The sequence below is a fragment of the Podarcis erhardii genome, assembly GCF_964252035.2.
Source record: "Podarcis erhardii genome assembly, chromosome: 11".
NCBI lineage: Eukaryota > Metazoa > Chordata > Lepidosauria > Squamata > Lacertidae > Podarcis > Podarcis erhardii.
Genome location: NC_138501.1, coordinates 8345759 through 8371888, shown reverse-complemented (window position 1 = coordinate 8371888; position 26130 = coordinate 8345759). Strand labels below are relative to the sequence as shown.

At 39.5% G+C, this 26130-nt stretch overlaps 1 protein-coding gene across 7 annotated transcripts in view; it reads left to right on the top strand.

Annotated features, from left to right (window-relative positions):
• The window catches only part of FANCC (FA complementation group C), a 196702-nt gene that overhangs the window by 130562 nt on the left and 40010 nt on the right, over positions 1-26130 (top strand). For 6 of the 7 annotated variants that reach the window (XR_014161344.1, XR_014161345.1, XR_014161346.1 and 3 more), the window contains exons 3-5: positions 5111-5317; positions 7636-7720; positions 9791-9885. Coding sequence is in view for 1 of the 7 variants with exons in the window: in XM_081880999.1 (XP_081737125.1) it covers positions 5111-5317; positions 7636-7720; positions 9791-9885 (387 nt within the window). In the remaining 6 variants the exon portion in view is untranslated. The remainder of the gene's footprint in view (positions 1-5110; positions 5318-7635; positions 7721-9790; positions 9886-26130) is intronic. The other variant, XR_014161349.1, reaches the window with a different exon arrangement.

Sequence of the window (26130 nt, the reverse complement as noted above, 5' to 3'; positions counted from 1 at the left end):
CCTTAAAAATGCCTAGTGGAGCAGCTGCAAATTAGTAGCAGAGCTAAACAATGCAAATCTCTAATGGCTAATTAACGTATTTCCCTGGACCAGTTGCAGATTACTGAGACTGTTGAGAGACAGGTAAAAGATCACATTTGGAGAATATGTTTAATAAAACATGGAGGTCATAATGCTCAACCGATTTTCACTATAGTGTTGCTTTTTATATAAAGCATCGACATCCTCTTTATATGGCCGAAATGCTAGCGTAAGATGTTCTTAATGTTATTCATTCAGATTTTCTGGATAATTGAAAAGCCAACTGTGTTTGGGCTTATTAGCCTTCTTCAGTGACCTTGGCTTTTTTCAGCATCCTTTATGCTGAGTTCAGATTATCCAAAAACACACACATTCTTTTGGGGAAAATATGTGTAATGAAAAACCAAATCAGTCATTTTTTTCCGAATTGTTAAACTAAAAGCTATCTTCTGCTCACCAAATTATATCCCAATATCACCCTTGCTTGTGTCAAGATCAAAAGTAATTATATCCAGATTGCAAGAATTTGCAATCATCTGTTTAAAAAACCCATCTAATCTTATCTCAATTTAAAATCTCAATGTAAAATTGTAGGACTCAGTGGTTATTAGTTGTTTCTGTGAACTCGTGTAAAATTATATGCTATTAAAGTACCTAAATAATTCCATTGTACACCTCACTTTACAGTGTTAATCAACTTTCTTGCTCTATTCCATAGATTCATAGAATTTCCATGTATTCTGTAAAGAGACTCAGTGATAGCAATAATCAATATTTCATTCACATATATCTTAATACAGTATAATAGCCATAATGGCAAGAAGTGCGGAATAACTCCTTGGAAGATTATATCTTTGAATTATAAAATAACAGATATCCATTCTTTATCCTCATTAAGTCCATAGAGCCAGCCACCTGACCTTCCTTTTTCAATGTGCATACGATTGTTTCCCTGACCACAAGAAAGATTAAGCTCATGATAGGAGAACACAAAAGTTGTATTAGGACCCAGAGGCTTCATGCACCATTGGTTATACATTTTATAGAACACTGTGTTAAATCTCTAAAATTTTGTTGCATTAAGAAGGTAAGAATTTGAAGGTCTAGTCTTAACGAATTCACTTCAGTTAGAGGAACTGCTTGAGACACATCTAAAGGATGGTTTTACTTGTGAAGAGTTTATGGTCTACATATTACACCTGTGCACTAGTTGTGCTTCTGATTGATGCAGTTTTGATATTATTCATGGTGCATTTTGTTCTTTGCAAGGAATCATAGAATCAGGGCTGTTTTTCTAGAAAAAGAGGTGCTTCTCTTATGCCACCACCCTTCGTCGCACCAGTTGCCACCTGCAGCCTCCATCGCTCAAAGCACCATGTTTTATAGGATAAATAAGTATGCTTTTTGTTCCTCACTGCTGCAATGGCCCTTCAGTAACTGAATGCTCATTATCTTTTTTTCCTCCAATAATTGACTAATAAAGAATAGGAACTATAGTTTGACTTAATCCAGATCCATAAAAAACTTTAATAGTAATTGCAATGAAAACAACATGGCCTTTGTGTATACTTCCTTTGATATATATAATGCAGACATTGCTTGAACACTAGCCACCAAGTTGAATTGTTGCTTTCCCCACTTTGAGTAGTATCCAAATTCATAAAAGTGTATGGAAAAATACTGTTTTCTGTTATTGTTGTTTCTCTACCTCTAAAAAAAACTCAGCCAACATCAAGATTGGCAACTACATATAGGTTGCTAAGTAAGGTGTTGCTTTCCATTTCTTTTTCTGGCAGCAACAAATTTCTGAATATAAATATTCCCTTCTCCTGTTGATTCACCAGGGCTGTCTACAAATCATGCCTCCCACCTAATGAAACTGGTACAATGTGACAGACATCTGAGCTAGACCAGAATCTGGTGGTGTGGTACTTTGAAACTCCAGCAGGGTTCTGGAGCCTCTGATTAACTATGAAGACAGCTAGCCAGAGGGGGGTGGAGACAGCACTTTTTCTGTTTCTAAGAGAGTGTTCAGATAGGGAGATAGTTTGAGGAGAAGAGCTAGAGAGAGAGAGAGCTGGAGAGTTGGTTCTGATCTGTGTGTAACATCCACTCTGAGGAAAATGTCTACAGCTAGAGAAAGGAGTCTCTGAGCTTAGAAAGAAAGACAGTGTTTAGTGTCTTGTTGTATTTGTAATAAATCTTTCTTATTTGTTCAACTTCTGCCTGAGTCTCCACGTATCAGAGTTTAATCTCACACAAAAAGATAACCTGTGGTGACTATAGGGTATATGGAGGGGGGGTTCGCCTCATAGGATGTGGAGCCCTGCCCTAGTTCTCTTGTCCCTTTGATCTTGTCCCTACCCCTAGTAGCCAAAGCTAGAGAGCATAAAGTTTATGCACCCCACTTCCCTGAGTGGCATGAAGATGAGGAGTAGAGCTACAGGGTTTAATTTCCCTTTGGATAAGACAGCATTGGGGGCTTATTGCACCTTTTGTAATAATGTTAACAAATATCCAAAATGAGGGGGTGAGCAGGTAGGAATCTAGGGAGGTAGTGTTGTCCGCACCTGGGTCCCAGGTCATGACATCCAGGTATCAGTAGCAGTAATCTGTAAAGTAGTATTGGTTTGCCCCAAAGCATGCTCTTCTGTCACTGCTTCTTCTAAGCCAGAGGTCGGCAGCCTAAGGCCCATGGGCTGGAAGCAGTCCATGAGGGTCGCTTAACCGGCCCATGAGCCGCCCCCGAACCGAGCTGTGTGCTGCACTAAATCAGCAAGGCGCGGGGATTCTCTTCCGCGGCTCTGGAAAATGCTTCTGCGCTTGCCCAGACTAAAAAAATTGCTTCTGTGCAGGCGCGATTTTTGGCATCTGGGCATGCGCAGAAGTGATTTCCGGTGCTGTGGACATGCGCAGATGTGATTTTTGGCATTGTGCTGCTCCAGTCCGTCCCATGGAGGATGTCTGCGGGAGTGATCCGGCCCAAGCCTGGTAAGCCTTGCTGACCCCTGTTCTAAGCAGTGCTTGAGAACTGTGATCAGATCTCCTGTACCTTTAGTTAGGCACCTCCAATTCACCTCTGAGATTGGGATGTTAGGGAGGGCTTTGTTAAGCTTTTCCCCAGTGTAAATCTCATCATGCCCCTTAAGCTCCTAGTTTCTTGGTTAGGGAAAATCATTTTATCCATAAGTTTTCTATAAAAAAGCAAATGGCACCTGAGTGGATGGGTATCTGCAAGAGTGAATAGATTTTAAAAGACCCACGAGCCCCAAGTATGATGGCCCCAATGTGAATTGGAGGGCCCTGTTTACTTTTTTTTTAAAGAGCTAGGAGCTCTCAGGCAACTGGCTCTCAGGTTTCTCATTTAATTTACTTTTCAGATTTTTCCATCTTGCTACTTAAAATGCAACTCCAAGCTCCTTTTCTTTGCCACACATACGTACCACGTTAATTTGTCTTGAGTCATACCTTGATTTGTATACATGCCCTAGCTAGTAGTAGCAGTAGTAGTAATACAGTAGTCTACACCTTAACGGGTGTAGACTACTGTACTACTACACCTTATACAACTGGCAGAGTATTCGTCGGCCCTGTATCCTTGATAAATACAATAAATTTCCACCATGTGGCATAGTTTTTTGTGGTTTTTCTGCAATACAGATTTTAGTTCCAATGGCATGAACAATCTTTGTCACTTTCTGGCTCACATCTTAGAAGCTTTTTTGGCTTAGCGTTAGCTGTGATCTTGATCTTGAGTGTTGGAGAAACTTGGCTGTCATGAACCGAATGGCAACTTGTTGTGGGTTCCTCACATCCTGGGTGTAGCCAAGAGGGGCAGCTGACCCCCCTAGATCAAGTAAAACAATAGAAATACTTAATTAACTCGCCAATCACGTCAGTTCTGCCCCTCCCACAAAGTACTTGCCCCCCCATACAAAGTCCTGCTCCACAACAAAAATCCTGACTATGCCCATGTCTCACATCACCATCATATAAACAAATAAATCTGCCCTAGGGGGGCATGGAAAGTAAATTTATTATTATTAATTAATTTATTGAGTTTATATACCATCTTATACCTGGAGGTCTCAGGGTGGTTCACAGAATAAAATCAAAAGATAAAACCACAAAATACATAATCAAAATAAAAACAACCCAATAACACCCTGCTCCCCCCAAAAACCCACATTTTAAAAGGGAATAGGATGTCAATCAAATCAACCAAAGGCCTGGTTAAAAAGGAACTTTTTTGCCTGGCACCTAAAGGTGTATAATGAAGGTGCCAGGCAAACTTCTCTGGGAAGAGCATTCCAGAGAAGGGGAGCCACAGCAGAGAAGGCCTGTTCTCATATTTCCACCCTCCGGGCCTCTTGAGGAGGAGGTAGACGAAGAAGGGCCTCACTCAGAAGTTGATCTCAGGGCCCGGGTAGGTTTATATGGAAAGAAGCGGTCCTTGAGGTGTTGTGATTTATAGGTCAAAATCAGCACTTTGAATAGATTATTGCAATTTCTAGGAAATAAGAAAAAGGATAACCTGCCTTCTCTCCATGTGAAACATTAATTTGTGTTTGAATTCTGATGTGGTCATAGAACATTCAAATATGTATTTTACATGGAAAGTTGTGATTTATGATATTTTAAAAGACTTCTGATTTGTGAATTCTGGGAATTAGCAGTATTGCTCTTGTTCCAAACATGTGGTTTCTGGGTGAAGTATTGCAGCCCAAGGGTGTCTTAAGTTTAAAAAGTAGAATTTGGACTGTGCATTTGTTTCCCAAAGGTTACAGTTTGTACATGCCTCTGCGTGTGTGTGTGTGTCTGTTTCCTTAACTATTCATACCAGAATGCTGTTTCACTGCTGGTTTAGCAAAGTATTGATTAGAAAATAGTAAAAATGCAGGAACATAACAGTTTTTTTTCCAATATATTGTAATGATTATTCTTCTTCCACTTCTACACAGAAATGTAGAAATGTTCCATTTTAGGAGCCAATAGATTCACATGCATCATGCAAACTGCAAACATTTTTAATCATGTATCTCATCATGTGTTAAATGTTAGCAAAGTGTTACTGTTTTTTTAATCACAGAAGAACTTTCTCATCCATCTTTTTAACTATCAAGGTGAGGCGATGGCCAAAGATACTAGAGTCACTAAATTCAGCTTCGAGTTTTGGCTGCACAAGACTATTGAATGGGGTCAGACAAGCACTTCAGAATCTCAGCAAGATGTCTGCCTTCACTTGCCTGAATTACAGGAATTTCTACTACAGATTTATGGAGCTTTGAAACATATGGTAAGTGAATTAACTGGAAGAATGAACTGTTTTGAAGACTGTTACAGAAACGTTCTGCACCCCACATTTTGACAAGACAGAAAGCTAACAGTAGCAGAGAGCCTTGTAGCATTGACCTAATGTATTGCTGGATCACAGAAGCAAATTGGTGAAGCAGCCACAGGTAATGCAAACAGGAATGTGTTTCCTGTGTTCCTGATTTATTGTGAAAGGAGCTTTTTCTTTTTGATTGGTTATGTTCTCACATGAGATTTCCTACTCAACACAGTAACCTTTTAAAAAATACTTTAAAATAAACAAGTATTTGATTCTGGTTTTCAGGTCATAAATTGGATTATTTAAAGACTCTTAACATGCAATACTATAACTTATCTCTTAAATCTTAAGGAGTCTGCTGACACAGTAACCCTACTGATGTGGCATTCAAAGAAATTTCAGGCCACCATCGTTGGATCACAAGCAAATATTTCTTATTTCTAGTTGCGCCTGTGCAAAATTAGTATTGCCCTGGAATTCCTTACCATTTTTTAGAAAACAATTTATTAGTCATTGGGGCATTTTGCTATATCTGTATGCATGAAAATGTATTTTACTGCTACAGCATTTAGCCTACATTACTAGTATAAAAGATGAGAAAAATGTTTATAGATAATAATTGTCAAATATCTGATGGACTATAGAAAAATAAGCTATAGACCAGTGATGAATTACATTATGTGTTTGTGAAACTGATTCCCACCTCCTGAAATGCCTAATTATAATGAATGTCTTGTGGAACTTGGCCACAGATTCATCTTATGGCCCAATATTCATTTATTTGTTTGTTGAATTTATATTCTACCTTTCTACAAAATCTTGCTCAAGCCTAGCTCCAATTATGGGATGAATCTGAAGCATTTATTGCAGCAGCTTGTGACAATTTTCTTTTCTGCTACTTATATATTATCTTAGGTTAGTACCATTTTAAAAGCTTCTGTTTATTAGACAGTAAAACTACAAAAATGGAAAAAATGGACTGATTGCGTAAGAATGTTTATAAACTACACCATGCATTACTTTTATAGCAAAGCTGCTTTCCATTTGGTTAAACGTTGTTTAGGTTTTGTAGCTTTAGTGTCTGTTAAATTTCAGGTTATAACTGACTTAAGTATGATGTCATGTAGAATATAGCAAACAGTAACAGAAACTTCATGACTTCTTTGTACTGTAGTTTCTACTCAATCCTTCGTATAATCCATAGTATGATGTAAGAGGCATGACATTTTGAATAATTTGTTATTTTTATTTATTTGACTTAATCCATCCCATCTTGAAAGCTAGGGAAAAGAGCAATATATCAAAACCATGTGTTAATTTTTAATTTCTTTTTCTTCATGTAACAACTATTAAAACCGCACGCTTTATAAGCATCATCCTAGCCACACACAGAAAGTGGGCTAAATAGAAAGGTCTTGCAATATTTATGAAAGAAGTTTGATCTATGATGAGGAATTATTGCCAGTTTTGGAAAGGAAGCCACCAAACCGCCTCTTTTTGAGGCCAGGTGCAACTCTCCAGCCATGTATTGCAGCCTTCAATGTGTTCTTGCACTTTCAGGCATACAGGAAGCTTTATTGCAGGAAGCTGGTGGACTATGTTGTATGTTGATACACCCAGAGGCTACTCTTGGTCAACTACAGATTATGTTTGAGTGTCATGAACATGTGATTATCTCACGTTACATGTGGATTTCATGCTTTCTAACCTTGAGTTGTAGGAGGTTTTCGTGTCCTAAAACAGGGATAGGGATTCTGTGGCCCTTCAGATGTTGCTGGACTACAGCTTGCATAATCTGACCATTGACCATGTTAGTTGGGGCTGCTGGTTAGGTGGACTTCAACCATATCTGAAAGGCCACTGAATCTCCATCACTGTTCTCGTTACTGTCTCACATGTTTTTAATAGCATCCTGCAAGAAAGAATACTGAAGTGAGTAGTGTTTGGCCAGCAGTTTCTATGCAGGACAGGGGAGGGGCACATTGTCCACATGCTCTCCATCCCCCCCTCCCCGCCAAGTGTATGGTGGGAGCTTAACCTATTTTGAATTTGCATTTGTGTCCCGCAAAGTTTCTCCATTATGGTCAGTGCAATCTTAAAAAGTGCCATCTTTGTGGAAGCATCTGCAAAGTTCTTAGGGTGAGCTCAACAATGATGGAATACAAGCTTTGTCTTTGAAGAGGCTCTTCTCTACAGATACTTTCTCCAAACCCCTTTTATTTTGGGCCCCCAGTATATTTAGACACGCAATATTTTTGGTTTACTATTCTCTTTATTTTCAGAACTGTACTAGTGCAATCCAAGAGTTTCCACTAATTGGTCAATTATTGGGAAGACTTTGTTGGAACCCCTTTGTCATTGGCTATGGTGAGTTTTTGAAATCAGCTTTGTGAAATAAAAATATTTGTTTTTTTATTTTGTTAGTTTTTGGAATATTGACTATTGGACTCTAACTCCCATCAGCCCCAGCTGGTATTGGCAGGGGTCAGGGATGATGAGTGTAGTTATCAAACAACACCTGGAGGGCCACAGGTTCTCCATCCCTGCACTAAAATAATAATACCTTAAGTGATAAAATATTTTTTAAAGATCTTATTGTCCTCCTATCCACTTGCAGTTACAGTGTCTTAACTGCTATTGAAACCACCGAGACTTGAGTTGTATTTTCTGGAACACATTAAGTTATCTTTATGCTGGCCTGGTTTGCATGTCTTACTGAACCATAGTTAAAATAGACTGTGGTTTAATGTGAACTAGCAAATGCAAAAGAATATTCTCATGTTCTCTAAAAGGGTCATTTATTGCAACTTTTGATACCAAGGATCTGTTGAAAATTGTCTAGAGCAGGATTTCCCAAACTTGGGTCTCCAGCTGTTTTGGCACTACAACTCCCATCATCCCTAGCTAGCAGGACCAGTGTTCAAAGATGATGGGATTTGTAGTCCAAAACCAGCTGAAGACCCAAGTTTAGGAAACCCTAGACTAGAGGATTTTGTTGTTCAGCTGTTACTAAATATGCAGGAATAAATATGATACATGTTTTCAAGAATAACTCTTTGAAAGCACCATTAAAGATAGTAAAGATAGTTTGGGGATCCATCATGTCACTATCTTGTTACCGCATACATTACAGCATAAACATTTCCCCCCAAACACTATGACAACTACACAAGACCACCAGATATGAAATTATGAACCCTTTCCCTCTCCACCAGTTACATCTGTTGGAGCTGCTAACATGAGATAAACCTAATATAAGATAACAGGTACCACCTGTGAACTAGTTTTAAAGCAATAAAATGATTTTGGGCAGAACTGTTGTGTTTACTGCCATAATGTGGTCCAGCCATAATCTACCCCACCTCCTGTGCTTTAGGTCCCATTTAACTTTCTTCATCACTCACCCTTAATTAAGCTTCCTTAGATAGCATATAAATACCTGAGAACTTGGTCTAAGTTACTTCATAGATTTGTGTGTACTGACAGTCCCAGAAGCATCTTAATGTTTTACTGAATGGATAGGTTTATGCCCAGAGTACTTCTGATTTTAGATAATTGAGTTGCAAATTGGCTATAAATTTGCTGGCTCTGACCATACGTTAGTTGTAGGTGAAAGTAGCAAGACTATTGTTTCATCATTGTACAATCTAATGACTTGAATAATTTCATTAATTTTAACATCCTTTACTATGCAACACATTAGCTAGTGGCTCTTTAGAAATTGCAAAGAGCAATGGAAATAGTGGGCCCTCTGGTTTTGTTCCCTCATTAAAATTATTTACCCCTATTAAATGCATTCATCCAAACTACTGCTGTGAAGGCTTGGTGAAACTGAGCAATAATTTTAATAAATATCTATCCCATATTCATTTTTTTCTAACTTTTTTTCTAAGAAGGCCCATTATAACCTGCTGTAGTCCTTATAGGCACCAAGAGCCGAGATTGAAAGTTGTCTTTTAGTAGCCCTACTAAGATGTTTTGCATTTAGAAGCTGTCCGGCTAGAGTATAAAGTTATCTACATGGCAGAAAGCCAGCTTGGTCTGACTTGATATAGCTTGTAATAAAAAACATTATGCTGGACCGTTTATATGATGAGTTAATCATTCCCCCATAGTTCAGGGACTGCTGTTAGCATGGAGGTCCTCAATATATTAGAAATTCTGCCCCTTCCCCTTCCAGTATGTCATTGAAAAGCATTGTTAAAAACAATATTAACAGGTTCCTACATTGTTTAAACCATTATTATATGGGATTAATGGAATTACTTTGAAATAAAAAATTAATATATATATATATATATATATGCTTTCGTAGATAAAGGATAAAGACTGGCTTTAGACCTTGGGATTTTTTGTTTATTAACATGAACAAAAGATTGCTCTTGCTCTGCTTTGATTTTTTTTTTTTAATATTCTTATTTGGTTTGCTATCTGCAGACGAATGCCAGAAGATTCTAATGTGGTGCTTATGTTGTCTGTACAGTGGTGAACCACAGAACCCTGTGGAATTGAAGGCCAACAGCTGGATACAAGTAAGCAAATGAATCCTCTCCCTGACTGCTTTAAATTAACTTGATTATTTAAAGGTGCAGCATCTACAGCACAGAGACAGTATGTCATTTTTAGAAACCACTCTAGAGACATCCTACATTCACATTGTGTTGAAATATGTTCTACTTTAATTAAAATACAGTCTGTGCTGTCTCTCCTTTTGAATGTTAAGAAAGATGTGGTGTTTAAGTAATTTTAATAGCTTTTAATACAGTGGAGCTTAAACTGGCAACTTCAAGTGAAGACCAAAGTCTACAAATCAGTAAGCAAGAGAGCACTATAAAAGCAAACTTTCAATTAGGGGAAAATAATGTAATCTGGAGGAATGCCTTTGTTTGTTTTGAAAACAATTTATATATGCTCTATAATTTTCTCTATTGTTTTTGTTTAATCTTTCTAGTTTTGGGAGAAACTAATTGTATCCAAGTTTTATTCAAAGACAGTGAAAGAAAATATTTGTGTGCAGCTTAAATTTTTTTTAGTTCACTCTTAGTTAAATGAATCCACAATTGCTTGAAGTCTTCAGTGTAGGCCTTTATGGTTTTTTAAAAATACTCATATTGCGTATTTACTCCTTAACCTAAAAAAATACTTAAACTCATGCATTGTTCCACTTTCAGCCTGTTTTATGCAGAGGTTGAGCTGCATGATTCATAATTATATTTTCATGGAACAGACTCCTTTTTTCCAGGAATATATTGTGAAAACATGAGTGGCACAATAACAATATTTCTCTTCAGTCACATATAAAATCCTTCTGACATACTGTCTCAGTTTAATAATTTTGGAGAACTGTTTGCTTCTTAACAGTGTCACAAAATAATACTTGCATGTGTATCTATGCATTAAGTCATTTAAATTTCAGTGATAATGGGAGTGTGAAAGGCAGAATTGCTTCAGTGTGAGAAATGTTTACTACCGTATTTTTCACTCTATTGGACGCACCGGACCACAGGACGCACCTAGTTTTTAGAGGGGGAAATCAAGGGAAAAAATATCCCCCCCCCCCAGCCCCAAAGAGCAATGGACAGGCTGCGCGCTTCCTCTTTAGCCTTGAGCAGCATCTTTAGCCTTGCACAATGGGATGGATCATGCCTGCTGTCCACCGGGGCTGGACTAGATGACTCCTGGGGTTACCTTCCAACCCTGCAATTCTGTGACCACAGAAGTTGTTGGGGGTCTCCACCACTGGAGGCTTTTAAGCAGCGGTTGGGGGACCATCTGCCTGGCGTTCTTTAGCTGTGATTCCTACATTGTGAGGGGGCTGGGCTAGATGACCCTCGGGTGGCCCTCCCAACTCTATACAGTCCTACACTTCTGCGGCAGGAGATCCACAGCCACTTCACACAATGCCCACTCCCAATTTTCATTGGAGAGACATGTGGCTTCACTGTCTAGGTAGGTACCCCCCTACCTGCCACTCTTCCCTCACCCCACTTAAGCCGAGGGAATTCCTGCCCAGAGAAGCTCCCAGGTGAGGCAAGGGTTAAGATCTACCTCTGGTAAATGGCTTTGTATCCCCCCTCTTTCCCTTTTCTCCTCTTCTTCTATGCTAGTTCCTTCTCTTGTGTTTTGTTTAATCTGTTTTTATTGTATACTAAAATAAAAGCTGCAAAGTTTCCTTTTTTATAATATTCCCCCCCCTCCAAACTAAAAACACTGATCCAGAGGAAAATAAGGGGGTGGAGAAAGGACGAAAAAAGAAAAAGAGGTAGAGATAGAGAGATTTTTTAAAAAGTTGGCTTCTTTAGCCTTGTGCAGCCTCCCGCAGCTGGAGAGGCATGCTAGGCAAAAGAGGAAGCCCGGGCAGCAAGCGGGATGGATCGCGCTCGCTGCCCGGGCTTCCTCTTTAGCCTTGCGCAGCCTCCCCGCGGCTGGAGAGATTGCGCAAGGCTTTTCTAGAGGAGGGAGAAGGGACTGACTGGCCGCGTCAGTCCCTTCTCCCTCCTGGGGAGGGAAAAGCCCGCAAGAGCCGCACAAAGCTTGTGTGTGGCTCTTGGGGGCTTTTCCTGCTTGCCTCCCGCCCCCCCTGCATTCGTTCCATAGGACACACAGACTTTTCCCCTTAGTTTTTAAGACGGAAAAACTGCGTCCTATGGTGCGAAAAATACGGTATTTTTCTGGGTTACACACAACTGAACAATTTGATAAGTTTTATTTGTAAAGTAAGTATGGACTTTTCTCAGGGTAGCTGTTTCTACATTTGTACAGTTTTAATAGTAATGCCGTTTGAGATCTTAATAATGTGGTTTATAATCTGACGGTTACTTCAGCATCAGGCATTTGGGAGTCTTTACAGAACTGATGGTAGCTTGCTGTGACTTGTTTGCAAAGCATTTTAAGGATCAAATCATTTGTATCCACTGGGATCTCGACTCTGTTACAGCAGATGAATCTTGAAAGGTGTCCAGAGCACTGTCTAGTCCTGCTATGTTGAATGAGTTTCAGTTAGTAAGTTTCGAGGATATGGACAAGGTGCTTGGATCAGTTATTTGTTTATTTATTAGACAATAAGATCTAAGGGCAGTTCACAGAATAAAATACAGGATAAAAACAAGTAAGTAAGTAGAGCAAAGCAGCAAAACAATAACTCTGCTTCCCACAGACACATTTAAAAGGCTGTAGAATATTAATTAGCCAAAGGCCTGTTTGAAGAGGGAATATTTTTGCCTGGCGCCTAAAAATATTTAATGAAAAACAAACTGAAGCTCAATCCAGATATGACAGATGCACTGTTAGTGGTTTGTTTCCTAGACTGAATGGATGAGAGGTTGCCTGCTCTTGATGGGGTTACACTCCCTCAGAAGCAGTGGGTATTTCTGGATCTGCTGCTGCCGCTTGAGGCTCAGGTGGCCTTGATTTGGCTGGTGGCCTAGTTGCACGCCTATCTGGACAGGGATAGCCTAACATCTGTTGTCTATTAGGCCTGGGCGATATATTGCCCAGTACCAGTATGAGGAGCAGACCACGATGTGGGCTTCACTCAGCAGTATATATCACTGGTGAAACCGCTGCCGCTCCTGAGTCCCTCTCCTAGCAGCATTTGCTGGAGGGAGTTGTTCCTTCCTCCAGTGAGCACTGCTAGCAAAGGGACTTAAACACTGCACCACTCAGCTGGCAGGGAGGGAACATTCCCCCTTGCTGATCTGCTGTCAGTCAGTGTAGATAGTACAGAGCTGGATGGGCCCATGTCAGCTCCTATGTTCCTGTGTCTCCAATGCTGTAATGATTTTTTAAAAAGCTGAATATATTCATTGTTAGCTTAGAGCCTAAATATGCATTATTGTGATTATTGGCTTTTCAGATGTAAATTTGCTTCTTATTCAAATTGTTCCCCATTCTCCAAAGATATATAAGTGTATCACTAAAGTATCATCTGATTAGGCTCAACCTGTTGGTTTAGAAATGCTGTAAAAAAAATCCTTTGGTGACATTGTGTGAGTTGGTGTTTTCTGGACTAGGAGTCAGGACACACCTTAGTACAGTGGTACCTCGGGTTACAGACGCTTCAGGTTACAGACTCCACTAACCCAGAAATAGTACCTCAGGTTAAGAACTTTGCTTAAGGATGAAAACAGAAATTGCCCGGCGGTGGCAGCAGGAGGCCCCATTAGCTAAAGTGGTACCTCAGGTTAAGAACAGTTTCAGGTTAAGAACAGACCTCCAGAATGAATGAAGTTCTTAACCTGAGGTACCACTGTATGTGCCTCTTTATTGCCACATCCTGTTTCAGTCTTCAAGTCTTGTCAGCAAAGGTCCACTTGTAATGACTCAACCTGCTGTTTCTTCATCCTTTAAGTAGGCTTCCCAGTGTAATAGCAGCTGCCAAATATAAGGGTGCTTGTCTCTTCCATTTCCTTCCAGAATACTGCATAGGGAGGAAATGGAATGGTATTTGACCTCTTTCCGGTTGCCTATATGCGTTCCACAATGATGATGATGATGATGATGAAGAAGAAGAAGAATTGCAGTTCTAAGCTTTGTGTTGCATTATGCAATCCAATTAATTCTGCCCTGGCATCTTTGCCGTGATCTAGCTTCTGGCATCTTTGCCAAGACGATTTTTTCTGATATTTGATAAATGGTAACAGGTATGAACAAGAAGAACCTCTTAATTCCTTCTCACTGCAGCCTGCACATGCCATCTCATGCTGTTCCAGAGGGTCACTTCAAGTGGAATTTAATGAGGTGAAGAGGGTTGCAGTGAGGGAGAGGAGTGCCATATTCCCATTGCTCAAATGGAGGTCTACTTGCACTTCTTTAAAGTGTTATTAATTAATTTACAAAATCCTTAAGGATTTAGCATTTCATTTTGTCTTGAAGATAAGAGTATTTGGAAGGTGTGCTGCATGATGTCAAAATGAAATTTTTTAGTGTTCTTGAAGGATCTATCCAGATTTTTTATTCATGTATTAACCAGATGTAGTGAAGAAAGATGTATTCCGCAGATAGCTAAGCCATGAAATCAGCCATGACCTGTTGCAACCACTCTTTTAATGAATAGACTTTATGTTTTAATCAGCATCTGGTCTACCTTGCATGAAAGTTTTAGAGCGTTGCAGTGTGTGTTTTCTATGGTTGTGCATAGGCTGTTGTCCAGAGAGCTGAAGTATTTTTTTAAAAAAAACTGCAACAAAAACCTAAACTCCAGGAATAGACACTTAATTCTTAAATCAATATTTCAGATAAAAAGGTTCATTCTGCTCTAACTGTAATCCACATTAATCTATTTTCTCCTCAGTAGTTTCTCTTGTAGCAGGCAGCAATGGCCTAGAATAGCCTTAGGGTTTGTTTTGCTATTTTCTCTTTGTGTTAGATACTTTATACTGGAGATGAGGAACCTGTGACCTTCACTGACCATTGGCCATGCAGGCTAGAACTGATGGGAGATGGAGTCAAGCAACCCCTGGTAGGCCACAGGTCCCTCACCTCTGCTCTTAATCAAACCCAGGTTTCAAAAGAAATATTTTTAATTTCTGTAACCACAGTTTTCCTTTTCATGAGGAAGCCTTTCAGATAAATGAGCTAATACGTCAGCTTGTTTAGTAATATGCATTTAGCATGCTGCTTTGTGGTGATGATTCATAATAGCCATAGTACTAAATTATTTGGTAATCAAAAAAACCTTAATGAATAATTTGCTCCAGTGAACATATGTAGGGTTTTTTGACAGTACACATTATGGTCAGATGATGTTATTATATTACCTTGCAAACGGCAGTCTCACAGGCTGAGCACCACACACAGAACATTAAGCATATTCAACCCAAATAAAATAAATGGAATTTAAGCACTTAACTGTCCTCTCCAGTTCTGTTCCCATCGGAGACTAAAGTGCACTTACCTTCTGCATTGCTACCAATGTCTTTCAGTGGCTTTGCCTTTTGTGTGTACCATGCCAATAGCTAGTAGTAATAAAAACCTTCTTAGTGAGTCAGATATCTTTGTATACGTATTATGCCCCATACTTTCTACATTTCATGGAATTTTAGCTTAATATATTTTCTTTCCCACAACTGAAGTATACCTCTCTTTCTGCATAGTGACTAAGCCAGTTTTTTAAAAGCCTCTGTGATAAACCTACTTTATATTCCAAAATATTGGAATCTTTGGGGTCTGGTTTCATGCCTTTTTCTTGATGGTAAGAAGAATTATTTTAGACCTTTGCTTGCAACATTACCTGCAGATTGAAGACATGGCAGGGAAAGCAGGATCACATCCGGTGGTCCTGCTCCATGTGTACTTGAAAGTCAATACAGAGACGGAACATGCAGAAAAGGATTTGTGGTAATAAGTAAATTTGTGTTTATGAGCCTCATTTTAAGTACTTGAAACCTGTCTATCTCTACTCAGAAGTAAACCCAGCTGAGTTCAGTAGAGCTTTATCCCATGTAAATATGTGTAGGATTGTAGCCTAAACGTACTTTCTTATATTGTAACAGGTTGTTATTCCTAAAGTAGACAGCTACTGCCAGTTAGGCATAGACTATTTTAGTGATAGTCTCCAGTGATTTGTTGCTGTTGTCCCCTGCCCCACCCCTTGACCTAACAACTGTTTTAATGGCATTCTCTCTCTGTTATTGATAAAGCAGCATGAACAAATGACTAGGTCTAGAGTTGGATGTATCAGAGTGAAGTGACTTGGAAGAACAAACAACTCCGTCTGAAATTAGGAACTCCTGCTATGTTAATAGTAGCAAGAGTTGTCATCTGTGTTATGCCAAAGTGGATAGAATGCATAATTTCAGATAAATATGCAACGTATGCCTCATTCCATGGAGAGGATGCAGTAGGTGTGTTAAAGTATATAAAAAACCCTCACTGGTTTAGGGGCTTCAGGACAGCAAGGAAGATTACTTCTAATGTGCGTGGAGTGTCAACATTCCTCATTCCTGTGCCCTTCCAATCTTGTTCATGAGATAGTAGGCTATAATATAGATCACAGCCCTATTTTTAAATTGTTCATCACCTGAGCCTGTTTGTTTCCCTAGCATTATTTGACATTTCTGGAGTTAGCAGGACTAGCACTTCACTTTATAGGATGAGGCTTGGCATCTAAGTTCAAAAGGTTCCAGTTATTGATAGGCCCACCAGTTTTTCCTGAGCTGATGGCTTATAGGACCCACAAATTTATGTTAATTAAGGGCTACTTCCTAATTATTCATATTTTGAAATCCCTGTGTTTGTAATTTTCTGCAGTGGCAATGACCATGGACATTTGGAAGTTTAGATAACTGCACCACCTGAACCACAAGGTTTAGTGTGATTGGCAGGGCAACTGGGCAAAAAGCTTACCTTGTAGAACTGATAACATATTCACCATACTGTCTTGTTCCTCTTTGGGCAATGCTGAAAAAGAAGCCCGAAATTGTTCTTTTAGAGCAAGGGCAGCCAGCATGGTGTCTGTCAGATGCTGATGGACTACAACTCCCATCTGAGGCTGATGGTAATTTCAATTGAACAATTAAACAATCTGTGACCTTCTTAAACTATGTGTTTGTGAGAGGGTTATTGTTGCTACTATGGTATGTATTCTTATGTGTTCTTATATTGAAAACTGCCCTGTGATCCTGAGATGAAGGAAGGTATAGAAATTTAATAAATAATAATAAAAGCATCTGGAGGGTGCTATGTTGGCCAGCCCTGTTCTTGGGGCTTTAATGGATCACTTGCAGCAGTTGGAAAAATAGGCTTATGGGCCCCAGAGCCTTAATTTTGAAGCAACACTCCCAGTTCTTAGTTGTCTACTTTTCCATCTTCATCCCAGCCAGTGAAATTAGAACTAATATGCTGATCTAATCTAGTCTGAGCTGCTTGGATAGTTGATGTACTGTTCACCTGTAGATTTCCTTTAATCGCCAAAGGCTTCTAATGAGGTTACTGAAAACTCTTGCTACTGTTTATCCACTAAAAATAAATCTGGGATTGCTATCAAGCAACATGCTACTATTAAAAGTAAGAACACGTCTCTGCTTTAGTTTTTTAAAAATAAAACTTCCACATATCTAAGATGTATTGCGCTCTTGCAGAAGTTCAAAAGTTAAGATAACTGAGTATCTCATAAATGCTATTGCCATATTTTATCATAATGTGGACAAACCACAAGAGCTATCTTATTAGCTTGTGGGTCTAAATTACTTAGCTGAAGTAATTTGATATCAAATATTGTGGAGTGAAAGAACAAGGATCCAGCTCTGTTCTGTAATCCTTGTTCCACCTTGCTTTTCATATCTTGCAACCTTTGGGAAAGCTAATTTGGAAGCAAGCTGTTCTAGCTCTTTCTTCAGCTCTTTAAGTAAAGGTAAAGGGACCCCTGACCATTAGGTCCAGCCATGACCGACTCTGGGGTTGCGGCGCTCATCTCGTTTTATTGGCTGAGGGAGCCGGCATACAGCTTCCAGGTCATGTGGCTAGCATGACTAAGCCGCTTCTGGCGAACCAGAGCAGCGCACGGAAATGCCGTTTACCTTCCCGCCAGAGCGGTACCTATTTATCTACTTGCACTTTGACGTGCTTTTGAACTGCTGCAAGGCATGGAACTGGTGTACCAGGACTCAGCCAAGAAAGAGTTATAGAAAAACAAGAAAATAATAATTTCCGCTAAGTGGAGGCCAGGAAGAGGACATACAGGTGAAACTCAATTAGAATATCGTAGGAAAGTTCATTTATTTCAGTAATTCAACTCTAAAGGTGAAACTAATATATGAGATAGACTCATGACATGCAAAGCACCCAAATCTCTTTTCTGATGAGAGCAGCTTTTGCATCTCATTTGGAAACCAAGGACCCAGAGTCTGGAGGAAGAATGAGGAGGCACACAATGCCAGATGCTTGAAGTCCAGCGTGAAGTTTCCACAGTCTGTGTTGATTTGGGGAGCCATGTCATCAGCTAGTGCTGGTCCACTGTGCTTCGTTAAATCCAGGGTCAACGCAGCCGTCTACCAGGAGATTTTGGAGCACTTCATGCTTCCTTCTGCAGACAGGCTTTATGGGGATGCTGACTTCATTTTCCAGCAGGACTTTGGCACCTGCCCACACTGCCAAAAGTACCAAAACCTGGTTCAGTGCCCATGGGATTACTGTGCTTGATTGTCCAGCAAACTCACCTGACCTGAACCCCATAGAGAAAGATGAGAGACATGAGACCGAGCAATGCAGAAGAGCTGAAGGCTGCTATTGAAGCATCCTGGTCTTCCATAACACCTCAGCAGTGCCACAGGCTGATAGCATCTATGCCACTCCGCATTGAGGCAGTAATTGATGCAAAAGGGGCCCAAAGCAAGTACTGAGTACATGTGCATGCTTCTACTTCTCAGAGGTCCAATATTGCTCTATTTGCAATCCTTGTTTTGCTGATTTCATTTAATATTCTAATTTTCTAAGATTGTTAATTTGGGGTTTTCACCAGCTGTACGCCATGATCATCACAATTATAACAAATAAAGGCTTGACATATCTCGCTTTGCATGTCATGAGTCTATCTCATATATTAGTTTCACCTTTAAAGTTGAATTACTGAAATAAATGAACTTTTCCACAATATCCTAATTTTTCGAGTTTCACCTGTAGTATAGATCTTTTGTCACTGGGTATGAGAGGATGTTATTGCCCAGGAGGACCCAAGTGGCAATTCTCTTTCATTTTAAGCTGTATTGGGTACTGCCCCCACGTACCTTAACCCATCTCATGTGATGAACTGTGAAGCAAGACATGGGTTTTGTTCTTTTTGTTTATCTCCACATATATGTTAATTCCACTGCTTATACTTTTTTTTCTTGTAGTGGCATGTATGTATATATTTAAAGGGTTTATATATTTCTCTTCAGCAGTGTTTGCAAGTTGTTTTTAAAATAGCAGCAACATTTAAATGCTTGCACTTTGTAGATCTTATTTGACGCAATTTGACTTATTTTTGAGTACTCAAAGCAGGATTGCACTGTTAGTCTTTTATTTTTGTAAAATAAAAAGAGATCAAAGAAATGCTTAAATCATGCTGTAGCTTATTCATGCAAGCATTAAAGCAAATTCTTTGGTAGTGTTCATTGTCATTCATTAGCAGCCATTACAGTTAGCTGTTGCAGAGGAATAGGTTAGACAGCACATCCCACTTGTATCAGCTCCTTCCCATCTGGGGCCAGCTACCATTAGCTGCCTTTCTTTCCAAGTCTTCCTTAGTAGTCATTCTGCCTAGGCATTAAACATTTATAAGAAACAGTGCCTGAATTGTCTTGTTTCTTTCCCATGTCTTTTTCTTTTTGTATCATCCATATTAGGCTGTAAGCTTTCAGGCAAAGAGTGTTATGTTTGTTTTGTTTGTTACTCTTTACAGTGCCTAGAAAACTTTAGGTACTTTATAAATACTGCTTTTTTCATAATGTTACAGTATACAGTAATTGTTGGTCAAAATGATTTTTGTTTCTTTTAAAACAAAGAATAATATCCAGCATATATTGTATAATTGTTCATGTACTTAAAAACAGGAATGTTCATTGCTTTTCAAGTTAGTGTAAGGATGCATGCTACAACATGTGAAAGTAATTAAAAGATGACTGCAGATATAATAATTACAGCATGGAGCAGACTGTGCTGGCAGATATAGGAACACAGAACTCACTTTAATCATAGTGCTTCCCATAATGTGGGTGGTCACAGCGTGCAGATATTTGTCAGTCTTTCCCTCTGCATCACTGATGGTAACAGTTCTGAAGTAAACAGCATTACCCAGGCCTCTTAGTACTTTTTTTGCTTATGCCAGTTTTTCTGATAGGTTGCTTCCCTCCACTTTCTTTGTCCTCCTTGTTTTTGTCAGTTGTAATTATACAGGGCATGCTCAGGGGTAGGGGATGGCTCTCTTTGAAGTAAACATACTACCATTAATTTTTTTCCACCCCTCAAATAAATGTGTTAACTCTTTCGCCAAATATGATGCCTGATTGCTGAAAAAAAAATCCAGTTAAACATTAGGAAGAACCTTCAGATAGTAAGAACTGTTTGACAGTGGAATGGACAACTTCAAAAGGTGATGGACTCTCCTTCATAGAATTGTAGTGTGGGAAGGAACCCCAAGGGTCATCTTAAAAACCTCCAAGGAAGGAGAGTCCACAGTCTCTTGAGGAAATCCATTCCACTGTCGAACAGCTCTTACTATCAGAAAGTTCTTCCTGATGTTTAGCTGGAATCTCATTTCTTGTAACTTTAGGGTGAAGAGACTTTGTGTTCATCATCAGGCAACTGCCTTTCCACCTGTCTTGCCCCACCCTCCAACCCTGGAAGCCTTTATAAGACAGCTGCTCCAGAGGAAGAACTGTGTGTGGGGGGGAGGGACTTGCTGTTCCTCATCAAGCAATGGTGTTTCCACCTGCCTTGCCCCACCTAGCCTTTCCCAGACTGTGACTTTGAGAACAGTAGCAGCAGCAGCAGCTGCAGGAGAAGAATTCAGGGATATTTTAAAAAAATATAGTTTTATAAGTTGTGCAGTCTGATGGATTGTTAAATGTTGCTTTGTTTGATATAAATTGTTTAAAGTTATTGTGACTTTTATATTGGATCAGATTGTTACTATTAATGTTTAATGTTTTATTATATTTTTATGTCTTGGAAGCCGTCCAGAGTGGTTTGGGCAACCTAGCCAGATGGGTGGGTTGTAAATGAATTATTATTATTTTTAAATAATTATTATTATTATTATTATTATTATTATTATTATTATTATTATTATTATATTAATTTGTGGTGCCCAGAACTGGACACAGTATTTTAGGTGTTGTCTGACCAAGGCAAAATAGAGTAGTACTATAGCTTCCCTTGATTTGGACACTATATTTCGTTCATTTGAGGTTTTTAAAGAGAAGTTGGATGGCCCTCTGTCAGGGATTATTTAGCTGTGATTCCTGCATTACAGGGGGTTGGACTAGATGATCCTTGGATTGGTATATATAGAAATATATTTGGCATCCCTCTCTCAAAGAGATATTTAACTTGTTAGGTTAGTTCATGTGACTTGTAGACTTTGAGTTGGATACATATATGGTCTTCCTCTGACAAAGAATCTTCCTTCTTAGTTTCTCATTGCGAACATCATGGATGAGAAACTTGATGTTGTTAGAATACAATTTTTGTCATCCTACAACCCTTGCCATTGTCCATACTGGTTGGAACTGATGAAAGTGTGTAGAGGTCTTGGGCTGTGCAGACACCAAACCCCCATCTTGACCTCACTGGTGTGGTCCAATCAAAAGCAGAGCAATACATTTGGCACCAGCCTAGCTGCAGGAGTTGCCAGAAAGAGGCATACAATGCATCATATTGGGGACTCCACTCCAGATTTGTGTAGGGTTTACTCCTTAACCTTTTCTTCTCCCAGCGATACCCTGCAAGAAAATAGAGGGTACAATCCAAGAGTAAAATCCAGGAGTTCAGCATTTGTAATTATGCACTTTCAAACCCTAATTTGTTCAAGGTTTTCAAATGGATAATATTTGTATTTCCCTCTTTGATTCAATTTTTGTATGTCGGGAAACAACACCTAATGTTCTGGTTGTATCAGCATACATGCTGATAATAAATTCTTGTTAAGTTTATTGTTAGGACCTTAATAAATATTAGCGGAAATATAATTGTGCAGTGCAAGCTGTATTCTGAAACTTACTGTATTATTTAATGTATTTTGAGTTACAGATAGGTAGCCGTGTTGGTCTGCCATGGTCAAAACAAAATAAAAAAATTCCTTCCAGTAGCACCTTAAAGACCAACTGAGTTAGTTCTAGGTATGAGCTTTCGTGTGCATGCACACTTCTTCAGATACCGTATCTGAAGAAGTGTGCATGCACACGAAAGCTCATACCTAGAACTAACTCAGTTGGTCTTTAAGGTGCTACTGGAAGGAATTTTTTTATTAATGTATTTTGGTTAGTAGAAAACTGATTTTACATTCCCTCCCCCAATGGACTAATGAATAAGCATGCAAGAGGTCTTGTAAGCAAAATTAGGATCTGCAGACTTTGTTATGATTGGATCAGAGTGTGGAAAATCAGTAAGCTGTATTATGTCAGCATCCTGCTCATGGAATAGGCTATATAAACAGAGGGTGTTGAGACAGTCTGCAAGTGAGCAGGCTTCCTTCTCAGTTACTTGAACCACTATAATTCTCTAGGTTTCTGTTTGTTTTGTAGTGAAATGGATTTTTCCAAATACTAGTGTTTTATTGTTACTAATTTCATTTAAATGGGATGGGGGGACACAGAATCATGTAAGCAGGATTTTAAAGGAAAAGAGGCAGAAACACAGCAGTAAATTTAAGAGGTTCTAAACATTTCAAGAAGAAAGTTAAGAACTGGTAGATTTTAGTGTCTTAAAGACCTCAGAAATGCATGCTTTAATCTTGCTTTTTTAGGAAATTGGTGAAAGTAAATGTGAATTAAACTAGTGAATTAATAGGGTTATTGACAAGGAGGGAAAACAGAAAATGCAAATGACTCACCTTTTTCAGAGTGGTCCTCTTCAGGATGTGAATGCTATAATTTGAGAAACCTACTCTGGACATGACTGAAAATAGCAAGATTCTTTGTGTAATTACAGAGAAGTGCAAGATTGGGAGAGACTGTAGCCCAGTGGTATAGCACTTTGTATGCAGAAGGTCTAAGTTCAATTTCAGTTAAAAAGATTAGGCAGCAGGTGATGCAAACGATCTCTGCCTGAAACCATTGAGAGCCTCGGCCAATTAGAATAGGATACAGTGGTACCTCGGGTTACATACGCTTCAGGTTACATACGCTTCAGGTTACAGACTCTGTTAACCCAGAAATAGTACCTCAGGTTAAGAACTTTGCTTCAGGATGAGAACAGAAATCGTGCTCTGGCGGCACGGCGGCAGCAGGAGGCCCCATTAGCTAAAGTGCTTCAGGTTAAGAACAGTTTCAGGTTAAGAACGGACCTCTGGAACGAATTAAGTACTTAACCCGAGGTACCACTGTAGTTTGGGCTACATGGACAAATCATCTACCCTAAGGTATAAGGATGACTTCCATTCTTTTAATGTGATAACTTGCATTTTCTTTGTAAACTTTGAGATCTGTGCTCTGAATGTTCTCCCCATTACCACCCACCATCCAGTCAGCTAATGGTTTTATCAGCTTTTCCTTAAGGAGTTGTGAGCACACATTCCTTGTTGGTTTGCCACTGTTTGGAGGAAGAGGCTTAGAGAGGTATCTGGTGACTTCAGCAGTTCAGAAATTTTCATTGGACAAGATAACTGTTAGGTGGATTTGTATCTGGTTGACTGACTGAACTCCAAAAGTACTAATTAATAGTTCTTCATCATCCGGGGAAAAAAGTGACAAGTGGGGTGCTGTAGGGTTCTGTCCTGAATCCATTGATGTTTCAAATCTTTAGAAATGACTTGGATGAAAGTATTGCTCGTCAAATTTGCAGATGACACCAAACTGGGAGCAGCCAATGCCTCTTGAAGACAGAAAGTGGGATTCAATATGACCTTAAAAGATTGGAGAATGGACCAAAACTAGCAAAAGGAATTTTGATAGGGACAAATGTAAGCTTCTAGACTTGGGCAGGAAGAACCAGCTATACAAATATAAGATGGGGGACACTTTGCATTCCAGTAGTACATTCGAAAAGGATATAGGGGTGTTAGTAGACTACAGCTTACCATAAGTCAACAGTGTGATACAGCAGCAAAAAAAGCTAATGCTATTTTAGGCTGCATCAACAGAAGTATAGTGTCCTGATCAAGGGAAGTCATAAAGGTAAAGGTAAAGGTACCCCTGCCCGTACGGGCCAGTCGTGACCGACTCTGGGGTTGCGCGCCCATCTCGCTTAAGAGGCCGGGGGCCAGCGCTGTCCAGAGACACTTCCGGGTCACGTGGCCAGCGTGACGAAGCTGCTCTGGCGATCCTGCACCAGCGCAGCACACAGAAACGCCGTTTACCTTCCCGCTATAAAGCGGTACCTATTTATCTACTTGCACTTAAGGGTGCTTTCGAACTGCTAGGTGGGCAGGAGCTGGGACCGAACGACGGGAGCTCACCCCGCCGCGGGGATTCGAACCACCGACCATATGATCGGCAAGTCCTAGGCGCTGAGGTTTTACCCACAGTGCCACTCGCGTCCCTCAAGGGAAGTCATAGTTGCTCTCTATTCTGCCTTGGTCAGACCACACCTGGACTGCTGTGTTATTCTGGGCACCACAATTTAAGAAGGATACAGTCATACCTTGGTTGCCAAATGCCTTGGAACTTGTATGTTTTGGCTCCTGAACAATCGAAAACTGGAAGTGAGTGTTCTGGTTTTCGAATGATTTTCAGAAGCTGAAGATCTGGTGTAGCTTCTACGGCTTCCGATTGGCTGCAGGACATTCCTGTAGCCAATCAGAAACCACATCTTGGTTTTTGAACAGTTCCGGAAGTCGAATGGACTCCCGGAACGCATTCTGTTCGAGAACCAAGGTATGACTATATTGACAAGCTGGAACATATGCATAATAAATGAAAAGGAAATGAAAGATATTTTTTATCTGCCTTTGATTTCCAAAGCACTTAGAAACAACCAGAAAATGTGAGGGAAGAGAAAGGTTTCATGTTATCCATAGCATTGTTGTGAGCCTATTCTTTGCTTATACAAAATTAGGAGGAAGCTGCCTTTTACTGACTCGTTGCTCTATTTAGCTCAGTATTGTGTACACTGATCAGCAATAAGAATTCTAGGATTTCAGAAAGGAATGTTTTCCAGCCCTGTCTGGAGATGTCAAGAATTGAACATACGACTGGGCAAAGCATGTGTTCTACCAATAAGTGAAGGTCTAGATAGAAATTGAGTTCTCATTGGGTTTGATGGTGGACAGGAGGGTCCTGATTAATGGCCTTTTGATGGCTAGCGGTTAGACCAAGCCATTGGAATTAGTATGGTACTCTACATTCTACGTAGTGGCAGAATAACAATTTGTGCAGGCTTGAATTGGGCTAGAAAACACTAACATTTTTTAAAAATTAGAGCTGATCTGCACCTTCAAAGCAATTATAGAAGACTAATGACTGAAATTAGGACAAATCATAAAAATATATTGGTTTGTGTTTGTTTTTATGTTTGAAGTTTGGCCACTACAATGATCAGTCTTGCTTTAAATCCAAAGCACTATTTCCTGTTTTAACATTTAAGCCACTAGATGGCAGTATAACAGTTTTCTTTCTGTGAACTGTGGGTAGAACAAATACTTTGTGTTCTTTCTTTTTTTACAGTAGATCTATGAAAGTATTTATTTTGTCTGTTCAACTTGTGCTCTGGAATAGTAAGAAAGAAAGGCTTTGGGGTTCTACTTTTGGGAAGCTATATTTCTTTTCCTATATATTGTTATGTATTTCCATTTTATCACGCTGTGTAACAAAACTGCATGTGTTTAAAATATATATGACTCATTGAGCAATTCACTTCAAATACACACACACACACACACACACACACAATTAAAAATAATTTATACATGGATAATCCTGGGTTCATATTACTATACTAGTATACGAATCAGATCTGGAATGTGCAATATGCCACAGCCTTGATCTACTTCATGGATGTTTCTGGTGTGGCCTGTAAAAAGTCACTGTAAAGAAGCCTGTGCAGGATCACAAACTATTCTAGGATCTTGTAATTTTGAAGAAACAAGAGATCTAACTTCGCAGAGAAGAGGGAACCTTGTAAAGGGTTGCCAGAGCACTTCT